This window comes from Triticum aestivum, chromosome 1B (genome assembly GCF_018294505.1).
Source record: "Triticum aestivum cultivar Chinese Spring chromosome 1B, IWGSC CS RefSeq v2.1, whole genome shotgun sequence".
In the NCBI taxonomy this organism is placed as follows: Eukaryota; Viridiplantae; Streptophyta; class Magnoliopsida; order Poales; family Poaceae; genus Triticum; species Triticum aestivum.
In genome coordinates, this window is record NC_057795.1 from 463,209,354 (window position 1) to 463,220,924 (window position 11,571).

The following is an 11,571-nucleotide window of genomic DNA, read 5'->3' on the forward strand; positions in this document are numbered from 1 at the left end:
TCTCGCAGGCAACGACGGGGCAATGAGGTTGGGCACCGAGCAAGCCATGTAGGTGCTGTGGAGGTGCACAACTTATCGGGGAGTCGCTCGTCGGGGAAGATTTATGTGCTAGGCTGGCCATGGCTAGGAGTTCAAAGGTAGGGGACTGGGAGCAAAGAGAAACGAGTGACAACGAGTGATTGCACTGCGTTGCGGGGATAAGACGAAGAAGTGCACGAGGGCACAAGTGTGTTAGCGAGCAAGGCGTCCGGCGCAACATTCGGCCGGCGCGCCGGATACAAGCGTTTACCAATAGCTTTTGTTCTTTCCTTTTACATACTGAACCTTGTATCGTTTATTTTCGAAAATTAATAAAAGATGCAGTCCAGCTGTTTCCCTGGGGGGGAAAATCTGAATAACGCGCACCGTGTAGGCGTGTGAACACAGAGCACGGGCGAAGGCACGGGAGAGAGAATCCAGGCCGTCGATCGCCGCATCGAAGGCTCGCCGAAACGGGCGAGGAAACCGCAATAAAATCCCATCCCCTCCCCCAACGGTCGTCTCTCAGCAGTGCGCAGCCCCAATCCCAAACCCTCACAGGTTCAAAAATCGAATCCGCCGCTGCCCAAATCTCACATTCCTCCCTCTCTCTCCGTCTCTCGTCTCCTCCCCCAATCTCGTCTCCGCCCTCCGCCCCCGAACCCCCGACTCCCCGACCCGAAGATCTCCGCTCCTCCCGCTCCGCGCCGGCCCCAGATCGCGGCGATGGGAGCGGATCCGGACGCCTCCTCCTCCTCGCCGGCGGCGGCGTCTCCGTCACGGCAGCCGCGACAAGGTACGCGACGCGCGGGTATGGGGTTCCGTCGTGGGGAGAAAGATACCGAGGTGTTGGGTTTCTCTTGGTTTTCTCATGGCGAGGGTTTTCTTTCGGCAGGCGAGGAAGACCTCCGCGCCGTGGAGTCCGCGGACCACCTGAGTCCGAGCCGCCGCGCGGATTCGAGCCCTGCGCCGCCGCCGTCGCCCGCGTCCGCCGCGCCGGTGCCCCAGCATCCCGAAGGTACGGTCCTTGGTCCTGTTTGCAACCAATTGAGCGCTAGGGTTTGTTGGTATCCGTTTCACGGTGCGGGATTTGTCCAGTGTCAGGCGAGGACGCGGTGCTGGCCAGCGAGGAGGCGGTGGAGGAACAGCCCGCCCTTGAGGAGGTGGTGGTGGAGGCGGAGGCGGCTGTTGCAGGAGGAGATGGGGAGGCTCTCCGCAGCTTCTTGGAGGTGGGAAATTTTGGATTCTTGCTCTCAGATCTCGTGAATTTCTTAGCTCCTAACGTTTTAGAACTCCTGGGCGTTCTCTCCATTATATCTGGCCCATTCTTTGTGATCTATGCCAATGATTTCTAGATTTCTTCCTGCAGGAATTCGGGGATCAAGCAGATGATTATATTATCCCATCTCCGCGCCTGAAGGGGATCGCAACTCCTGACTGCCCTGCTGCCCTTCAATTCCTAGGTACACAGTCAAGCATAATACGCACCTTGCTTACGGATGGATGGTAAAACTTATTTGCTCAATTGCTTGCAGAATCATTGACATTTGATCTTGTTTGTTGTACCTGTAGGGGGGAGGTACAATAGCCTGATGGAGAAGCACAACAGCCTGATGGAGAAGTACAAGCAGCAGGTGGCTAAGTGTGCCGAGGAGTGTGCACCAAGGTTTGATGGCTTGAAGAACAAGTACACGGTGGAGTGTGCAGAGCGGCGGCGTTTGTACAATGAGCTCATCGAGCTGAGGGGAAACATCAGGGTATTCTGCCGGTGCCGCCCTCTAAGTTCCGACGAGATCTCCCGTGGCTGCTCATCAGTGGTTGAGGTTGACCCGTCCCAGGAGATGGACCTTCAGTTTGCTCCCACGGAAAAAGAGAGGAAGACCTTTAAATTTGACCATGTTTTTGGACCGGCTGATGATCAAGGTATTTACTGTCCTATGTTTCAGATTCATAGTTTTGTGATATGAAATGGAGGTTAATTGCATATCCCAGGCAATATGTTGTAGTAATAATTTGATTGAACTAATTGCATATGCATTCCTTTTCCGAATCTATTTTATATTCCCTCTGTAAAGTAATTAGATCTTTTAGATCACTACTCCCTCCGTCCGAAAATACTTGTCATCAAAATAGATAAAAAACGATGTATCTAAAACTAATATACATCTAGATGCATCCTCTTTTCTTCATTTTGATGACAAGTATTTCCGGACGGAGGGAGTACATGATTATATAGTTGAAGGATGTTGAATCTAATGGGTTTTATTCTAATTGTTTCCTTCAGAGGCTGTATTTGCTGAGAGCCTGCCAGTCGTGAGATCAGTGATGGATGGTTTCAATGTATGCATCTTCGCATATGGGCAAACTGGAACAGGGAAAACCTTCACTATGGAAGGTGTTCCAGAGAATAGGGGTGTTAATTATAGGGCTCTTGAAGAACTGTTCAGGATCTCAGAGGAGAGAAGCTCATCTGTCTCGTACTCATTTGGTGTGAGTATCTTGGAAGTCTATAATGAAAAAATCAGGGACCTTCTTGATGACAACTCTGAACAAACATCAAAAAGGTACATCTCGTTTCTTATCATTTATCCTGACTCTGTAGTAAGGAATGGAGCTTAATATCATGTTGCATCTGAAGGTTGGACATAAAGCAAAGTGCTGATGGGGCACAAGAGGTGCCTGGCTTGGTTGAAGCTCCAATTTCTACAATAGATGGTGTGTGGGAGAAACTGAAAGCTGGCGCTAGAAATAGATCTGTTGGATCAACCAGTGTCAATGAACTGAGCAGTCGCTCCCATAGGTATCGTTTCTACACTTGTATGACACTCGTTCTAATTAATTCAACTCATGATAGACTGTTAACAACTACTCCTAGATTCAAATTAGTATACTTGACATAGTAATGACATTATTTCAGCAATGGGATAATGATATCTGGACTTCTGTTGTACTTACAGCTTGGTTAGGGTCACCGTTACAAGTGAGCATTTGGTGACTGGGGAAAGGAGCAGAAGCCACATGTGGTTGGTTGACCTTGCTGGAAGTGAGCGCTTGGCTAAAACTGAAGTAGAAGGAGAGAGGCTGAAGGAGGCAAAGTTCATCAACAAGTCACTCTCTGCACTGGGTGATGTTATCGCTGCCCTTGCCTCCAAAAATGCCCACATCCCATATCGGTCAGTCTTATTTATTATCCACATGCTTCAACATCTGCCTTGCTCAGTTACTAAAAGAAGCAATACCCTCAGCTGAGTCTTACCACTACTCTTTTCTGTCAAATGTAGGAACTCCAAGCTAACTCATCTGCTCCAAAGCTCATTAGGTAAGGGACTTTCTAAAAGAGTTGTGCAAGTGCACTGATTTCTAGCTAAATGGTTATGATTAGTCTCCTTTTATTGAACTTGCTTATGCACTGGAATGTCTAAAGACAAAAATGAAGAGATAAAGAGTGTTCACCTTGCATTAACTGTTGCAGGTGGAGATTGCAAGACACTTATGTTTGTGCAGATAAGTCCAAGCTCTACAGATTCAGGAGAAACTTTGTGCTCACTAAATTTTGCTAGTAGAGTTCGAGCTATTGAACATGGCCCTGCCCGTAAACAAGTGGATCCAGCTGAAAATTTCAAGATCAAGCAGATGGTACTTTATTTCCGACCTTGTTGACTAATTATAACATGATTCAGCTATTGTATTAACTGGAAATTGTTCCAGGCCGAAAAGCTCTGTCATGAGGAAAAGGAAAATGCGAAGTTGAACGAAAGCTTGCAACTGATGCAACTCAAGTATGCTTCTCGTGAGAATGTCTTCAGAACTCTTCATGATAAGGTATGTGGTGCCAACTATAATTGCTAACTGACAGACTAAAAACCAATTCATTAAAAAAAACAATTCATATATGGAACTAAGTTTTTAACATATATGAATGTTGTGCAACAGATAAGGGAGACTGAGCAAGCCTGCAGAACTCATCAGCAGCGGGTAAGTAAGAGATTCAGTTCTGCTTGCTTGAGCAAGCCTGCAGAACTCATCAGCATGTATTTTCCTATGCTGGTCTGTGTTTATGACAGTTCTATTTGTACAGGCTAGAGAGCTGGAGAATGAATTAGCTAATGAGAAGAAGGCTGCGAGGGATACGGGTAAATCCACGAAGCCATCATTTGCCGCTCCTGTGAGGCAGAGACCACCACTTGCTCCTATGAGGCAGAGACCACCAAGCAACAACATGCCACAACCTTCAGGCCCTTCCAGAGTGAGGTTCGCTGGTAAGGGATCTTCAGTTCAGAACAAAGAGAACATCCCTACGACGAACAAAACCATTGTGGACAAGACTGCTGGCAAAGCACGGCGTGTATCTTTAGTTCCCATGATGCGACAGATCCCTCTCCAGCCTAAGAGGCGATCCTCGATTGCGATCCTACCAAGCGAGAGAGAGCGGATGTCCATATTTCCCGAGAAGAAAGCAATGTCACGGCTGTCCCATGTCCAAATGTCAAGAACAGCAAGACCACAGGCGACTTTTAACTCAATTCCAGAAACACCACAGGCAGCAGTCGACGCAACTCCAGATGTCAGAGGAAAGTTTAGAAGAATGGAGTTCGGCAGCAGCAGCAGGTTCTCAAGCCCTCCAACGCTGTCCATGCGGAAGTCAAGGAACAATATCTCGTCTCCACAGCAGAGGTGTAGGCAGCAGTCAGGGTCTGGAAATGCCAGCAAGCTATGCTTCAGTATCCAGAAAAGAGTAGCTCTTGGTTCACCTGCTCCAGCAAGAACAACTTCCCTGACGTCTGGTACTGGCATCTTTGATCCAGCTCTGCGTGAGCAGATAATGGCAGGGAGATTCGGCAATGCGCAGCGGGTGTTCAACGCCAAGAGGAGAATGTCCGTCCTCTAGGGGGGGCGTGCGTGCTTGGGAGGTGAAGAAGATCCAGTTTGGAATGTTGAAACAACAGTGCGGAACCGGGATACTGAAGGAACGTGGCACTTTTGCTTCCTCGGAGAAGACCAACCATGGCTGGGGCGGGAGCTTGTGTTGATAAGAGAACTTGTAACTTGTGTTAGGGTTCTCTTGGCGATGATAAATGTCTACTTTTAGGGTTGTGTATAATTATACCCTGACGGGTTGGTTGGTTGGATTAGCCTTTGGCATCAGTCTGGATGTTCTTTCCCTCCTAGAAGCTGCTTGCCTATTATGCTACTTACTGATAAGAAAACTAGGTTCCAGTTATTCATATCATTTGTTTGGAATGATATATATGTTACTCAATAATTCTGACTTGAATTTGCTTGCGTCTGAATAGTAGTCTGTTGTTGCCTGTTGGTTCTGTTTCCTTGCTAAGCAAGTTCTAGTAATTTGTTTCCATGCTACTGCTGGTTGCAACAATCCAGTAGTCAATTTGTTAGTTCTTGGTTCACCTGCCGACAGGAACCAGTGAAAATCATGACAGATCCTGTTATGCGACTCAATAGAATCAGCATGTAAAGAACACAAGCCATCAACAGATCTTGGAAAAGCCAGATTCATCTGCTGACATGATTCATAGGATTGAATACTGTTTCCCAACTCGGTGGTGAAAATTTAAACGGATGAACGGACTGGTTTACAGGAATTAACTGTTGTAGAAGTAAAATAATTTATGTAATCTGCTCGCACAAACATCAGATCTAAAAGAATAATCAGTAATCAGGTCCCATGCTTTGCAAAACTGTAGGCCCTACATAGCTTGCTCTAGCAAAACTCACTGACACTACCACTACAGCTCAAATCTTTTTCATCCATTGACACAATGAACCTGAACCGGCAGCCTCTCTAGTGAACCCGCTGCATGTTTCTCCAGCTGCAAGCAGCAGCTCCCAAATGACTCCAGGTTCACCTTCAGCCTGAAGTCCAGATTAAACAACAAATCCAATTCAAGCCGCTTCATCTCGAATGCACTTATTCCTCCCACCCTAGCGTAGAATGCACTGTTGAAAAACCTGCAACACATGTATTACTGGGAAACCTGGGCATGTTTGTGATATACAGATAATACAATTGCAGTTGCTGTGGCAGTGGGTACTTACGCATCATCAGTGAATCTGGCAGCAACCACCACACTTGTAATTAGCAAGCGATGAACACTAAAGGGCGTCATTTGCACTTTTGCTTGCTAGCTATCTCTCCATGTACACTAGTGCCAACACAAAGCAAGATGGCCTGCACTCGGCGTACTTGAAAATGCGTTCTGCATCGATCTGCCAAGATACGTTGCAAGAAGCAACAGCACCTTTGGAAACTTGCTATGTCCTTTCTTTGATTGTGGTACTGTCAAACCCCATGTCAGGCAGCTCTCCAAATGCCTATCACTAGCATCAGTTGTAGTCTTGTAGATGACCCATAGGTGCTTCGGGGCAGTTGCCTGCCCTGCTCGTAACTGGACACTGTCCACATGCGCTTCTGGCCCGTGGTCCGTGGTGGCATTGACAAGGGCATGCAAGTTCTATTATACATAGAGTAACAGTCTATCAGATCACACTAAGTAACCGCCCGATGGCAAAATCCTATACAATTCTAACAAGAGATCACCACCAACCTGCGTACAAGATCTGTAGCAAAAAGATGTCAAGTAAATTAATCAGTCTGTAAGACAAGTAAACTAATCAATCTGTAAGACAACATACTATACGCATCACCATATATGAACACAAAGTAAAACCTGATCACTGTTCTTTGCCAATATACTGGATGACCTGATTTCTGCACCCTCTCGGGATAATGGCTTTTTCCTGGTGCTCATAGTGCTTGCCTGCTTAACAATATGTAGCTTAAGCTGCCTTACTGTCAAGTCAAGGTAACCACATGACCATTGTGAGACCGTCCTAGCTGAATAATTACGTTAGTTGTACAGCTCACAGAGTGCAATCCAAGAACTGCTGAAGGCAATCAAATCCCTTAACTCTTCTTGGGATCTTGTGTATGAATTATACCAACACAACCAGGAGCATGAATGCGATCCATCATGGAGATCTCATCCATCATGTCCCAGAACAATAGATCTAAAACTGCATACGTAGCTTCGCTTCCTTGATGCAATATTTGTTCAGATGTAAACACATGGATTTCATTCTTGATGCAGAGCCAGCTACATTCCCCAACCTTCTTTGCACCTAAAGCTTCCATTGACCTCCACATCCTGGCCATGCTTTCCCACTTACATCTTGCACCATATGTTCGAGCCAGAACAGTGTATGGCAGTGATGACCGAGGCTTCAGTTTCAACATATTCTCTGCGATAGACTCTGCCATGGTGAAATCCCCTTGAATCATGCAAGCCTCGAGAATATTGAGGAGGGCAGCAGTATTGCACTTCTGCAACTTGTTCTGGACTAAATCTTCTGCCTCTCTAAACAATCCTGCACGGCTTAACATGTCAGCCACACATGCATAGTGCTCCAGGCCAGGGACGACATGGTACTTGGCTTTAAACAGGGAAATTATATTCATTGCTTCATTAACCAAACCTCCCAAGCTACAAGCAGATAAAGCTCCGAAAAGAGTAATTCTATCTGGCTTGACACCACAGTCCAGCATCCACCAAAACACTTCAAGAGCTTCTCTACCTCCCCCATTCTGCGATAGACCGATGATCATTGTATTCCATAACACCAAATCCTTGACACAAACACTATCGAAGAGTTTCCTGGCATGCTTCAAGGAACCTAACTTACAATACATGTCAATGAGAGCAGTGGCAACAATCATATCATCCTGAAACCCACATTTATATACCAGCGCTTGCAGTTGTGTGCCCTGCTCCATCAGACCAAAACATGAACTCCATCTCAGCACACTCGCAAAAGTGAACTCAGTTGGAAGAACAGCATTTCGCAGAGCCACCACAAAGAGGCCCAGAGCTTGCTCCATTAAACCACTCCTGGCATAGCACGATATCATTGCGTTACATGTTTCTGAGTCCCATTTTGTTAATCCCTCGAAAAGCCTAACAGCATCAGGTAGTCTGTCAGACATGGACAATAGGCTGATAACAGCACTACAAATGATAGAATTTGACAGGAGTCCTGTTTTGACGCAAAGGGCCAAGAGCTGATCTCCCATAGCCAAATCCTGGATATCTGTACAAGCGGTAAGCACCGTTGACATACTGCATTCATCAACCGAAAACCCATGGCTTCTAGTCAACCGGAAACACTCAAACACCGCACTGCTCTGGCCATCTTCCTTGTACACTGACATGACAGAATTCAGCGAAACCATGTCCAGTTCGTTCATATTCCAAAAGACGCGCATGGCATATTTCAAGAGGCCGACACGCCGATACATGTCGACAAGCGTGTTGCCGACGACGGCATTGTGTTGGGCAGAGCCGTGACGGACGGCAGCTGCATGAACCTGCTTCCCGTGGGGAGCAGAGCAGACCGCGGACGAGACAATGGAGAAGGTGAAGGCGCTAGGCCTGACGCCTAGCTCCCTCATCCTGCGCACAAGCCGGAGCGCCTCGTCGGCGCGTCCGCTTTGAGCGTAGCCAGAGATCATGGAATTGTAGGCCACGGTGTCCCTGTGGGGCATTCCGTCGAACAGCCTCCGAGCCGCGAGGAGGTCACGGGACTTGAGCAGCGCGGCGAGGAGGATGTTGTGCGAGAAGCGGTTGGCTGCGCCGCCCGGCGCGTGGGTGAGCAGGTCAATGGCGGAAGGGGTGGCGCCGAGGCGGGAGTAAGCGGCGGCGAGGCAGTTGGCGAGGAAGGGGTGGCTGAAGAGGCGCGAGGTGCGGAGCAGGCGGGCGTGGAGCGCCGCAGCGGCGGACAGAGAAGCGGAGCGGGCAAGAAGCGCTGAGAGGGCGGCGACTGTCGGGTTGTCCCTCACCATTCGGCCGCCGTCACCCTCCGGCGCCGACAAGGAGCCTTCCTGCCCCCTGCATCCCTGCCGGCGAGGCTGCGGCCTTCGACTCCGGTTGATGCCGTGCTGGAGAAGTTGATAGAGCTTATGTACAACCAGTAAACCAAAGTGGAAGCATCAAAGGAAGTGAATTCTTTTTCGGAAATGTTAACGCTCACACGTGTTGGCGTTTACACATCGCCCACACGCCTCCGTCACCACTCATTTTGCCACGTATGAATAGATGACATCAGCAGAATTTTTTTGATTTTCGGCTTAAAAATGTTGTATCTCCTAAATAAAAAAGCGAACTAAAAAATCGTTTTCACCGTTAAATCCGTCTCGACGAGATCTTCAAAACTAGACCCCATGTTGATATGTTTCGATGATTTTTTTTTTTGCCAGAAGTTGCCACGATGTTTACACTGCAGTTGCCATAGGGCTTAAACTAAAGTTGCCATGTGGCAATTTTAGTTTGTAGATCATGGCAATTTTAGTATTTTGATGATGGCAACTCCGGTACTTTGACCATGAAAATTATTTTTTGTATGAACCATGGCAATTTTATGTGCATGTATCATGGCAATTTTAGTTTATGGTTTATGGCAAATCTAGTTTCTTAATTCCCAGTTTTATAAATGTCAAATTTTACTTTTAAATGTAGAAGAAAATAGCTGAAACATATCATGGCAACTTCAGTGTAAACATCATGGCAATTCATATGCAATAGACATGGCAACTTTTAATCCAAAAAAAAAATCATCAAAACATATCAACATGGGATCTAGATTCGAAGATCTCATCGCGAGGGATTTAATGGTGAAAACGGATTTTCAATCGGATGTTTCGTTTAAGAGATAAAACATTTTAAAAACTGAAAATCCAAAAAGATTTATGCATGCATGCATGCGATGACATGGCAATCTGTTTACATTAGAGACGTGTGATGCGTCTCTCTTCCTGCCACACGTGTGGCAGTTAGCGCGACCCTTCTTTTTTGAATTCTAGCCGCTTTCTTTTGAATCCAAGTTCAAATTAGATTAGAAAGACCCTGTTTACTTCTTTTTTTGGATAAAGAGTGAACTTATTAGCTAGCAATAGGGATACATTCAGCTTTCATAGTTGTGTTTTTTTTCCGGGTAGATTTCATAGTTGTTTTCGATAGAAAAACCCTACATACCTATCGGCAATAGGTATACGTTTAGTTTTCATAGTTGTGTTTTTTTTTCGGGTAGTTTTCGTAGTTGTGTTTGATAGAAAGATCCTACGTACCTACCAGCTACGTGAAGAGATCACTCCCCCCCTCCCCTGGTCTCGCAACTAGGGTTTTCCAGTCTTCAAGCGGTGACGGCGCCATGAATTCATTCCTCCGGCTCTCCGTCGTTCACAAGTCATCCCTCCTCCTTATTGAGCCGATCTTGGGGACAACGGCTTATCTACCCGACCTTGGTTGGACGATGAGAGTGTCTAGGGTCTAGAGTGTTAGAAGGGAGAGAGAGGATTGGTGGAATAGTTGATTGGCGTAATGCAATGGATGTATTAGTGAGCCTCGAGGGCGAATATTGAGTACAAGACTTGGAAGGCAAGACACCTCCTAAAGATAAGATGGAAATAACTCTATCTAATCCCGGGCAATCTCTACTACCAAATATATCTCTAACATCCCCCCGCAGTCGTAGTTGTAGCGTTGCGAACAACAGGAGCGTCGCGGACGTTCAGACTGGAGAGGATAGCAGCCGACTGGCTGACATTCCCCCACAATCGTAGCGGAGCATCGCGCTGCGGACGCATTGACTATAGAGGAAGCCGACGAATTGCTTAAGCGGATGATAACCCTTTGTGCCGATGTCGAGGTAGCCGAGAGCGTAGGATGGTGTAGCTGTGGTCAAGGTAGCCGTGCGAAGAACGCCGTGGTCGATGTAGCCGGTATCGAGGGAGTCGCCATGGAGCCGCGGGCTCAAGGAGGCGCCGAGTTAGGTTGGGCGCAGTGATGTCGAAGTAGTGGTGTGTTGGGAAGAATACGGTGTTGACGACGCGTCGCGACGGGTTTGCCAAGCCCAAGATCGTGGACGAAGGCACGCATCGGTGTTGCCAGCACCGAGCATACGTAGACGGACGAAAACGAAGTTATCAAAGCACCGCACCAGGCTTGCCAGGCCCGGGGACACATCGTGGATGAAGACACGCATCGGTGTTGCCAGCACCGGGCATGCGTAGACTGGGACATGCACGAACTGTGCGCCATGTCGGAGAAGTCGTAGAGGCCAGCAGAGAAGGACTCGACGACGGTTGCGCCGCCAATCAGCATGGGGCCGATGTCGCCCGCTGTTGTCGAAGTAGACGAAGTGGTCGGGATAGATGACGGCGATGCTGGTGATGGGCTGGTGCTGGACGAAGACGAAGGAGGTGGATGGGCAGCGGCGGCTACGGGGGTGGCGGCGGCGGTGGCCAAAGAAGAGCGGTGGCTAGGTTAGGAGCACCGCGGCGGTGCTCAAAGTAGGCGAGGAACCCTAACAGCGTGGTGAAGACCGGCGCGGACGGTGGTGTTCCCGTGCCAGGGAAGGCGGCACGGCGCATACCACGAAAAGTCGACGTGCGATGATGGCAGAGTGGACTGCCAGTCGTGGCGCTACGACCCGAAGGGCCAACGCAGCAGCGGCGGGCAGGCGGGTCGAGGCGACGGCGGA

At 48.1% G+C, this 11,571-nt stretch overlaps 2 protein-coding genes across 4 annotated transcripts; one reads left to right on the forward strand and one right to left on the reverse strand.

Annotated features, from left to right (window-relative positions):
- Positions 1-536: 536 nt before the first annotated feature.
- Positions 537-5,293, forward strand: LOC123131916 (kinesin-like protein KIN-14J). Of its 2 annotated transcripts, none has more exons than XM_044551642.1 (13): positions 537-829; positions 914-1,036; positions 1,117-1,247; positions 1,388-1,481; positions 1,591-1,941; positions 2,303-2,582; positions 2,657-2,818; positions 2,976-3,191; positions 3,300-3,337; positions 3,491-3,654; positions 3,727-3,840; positions 3,952-3,993; positions 4,097-5,293. In XM_044551642.1, exons 1-13 carry the CDS (start codon positions 745-747, stop codon positions 4,904-4,906), a joined length of 2,610 nt encoding a protein of 869 aa, XP_044407577.1. In that variant the 5' UTR covers positions 537-744; the 3' UTR covers positions 4,907-5,293. The 2 variants fall into 2 exon arrangements, with proteins under 2 accessions (XP_044407577.1, XP_044407579.1); XM_044551644.1 differs by having other exon boundaries at positions 537-814.
- A 264-nt stretch (positions 5,294-5,557) lies between these two features.
- Positions 5,558-8,995, reverse strand: LOC123131927 (pentatricopeptide repeat-containing protein At1g43980, mitochondrial). Of its 2 annotated transcripts, XM_044551656.1 has the most exons (4): positions 6,708-8,995; positions 6,585-6,597; positions 6,076-6,491; positions 5,558-5,988 (listed from the first exon to the last, which is right to left on the reverse strand). In XM_044551656.1, exon 1 carries the CDS (start codon positions 8,873-8,875, stop codon positions 6,944-6,946), a length of 1,932 nt encoding a protein of 643 aa, XP_044407591.1. In that variant the 5' UTR covers positions 8,876-8,995; the 3' UTR covers positions 5,558-5,988; positions 6,076-6,491; positions 6,585-6,597; positions 6,708-6,943. The 2 variants fall into 2 exon arrangements, with proteins under 2 accessions (XP_044407591.1, XP_044407588.1); XM_044551653.1 differs by having other exon boundaries at positions 6,076-6,597.
- Between the last annotated feature and the right edge of the window lie 2,576 nt (positions 8,996-11,571).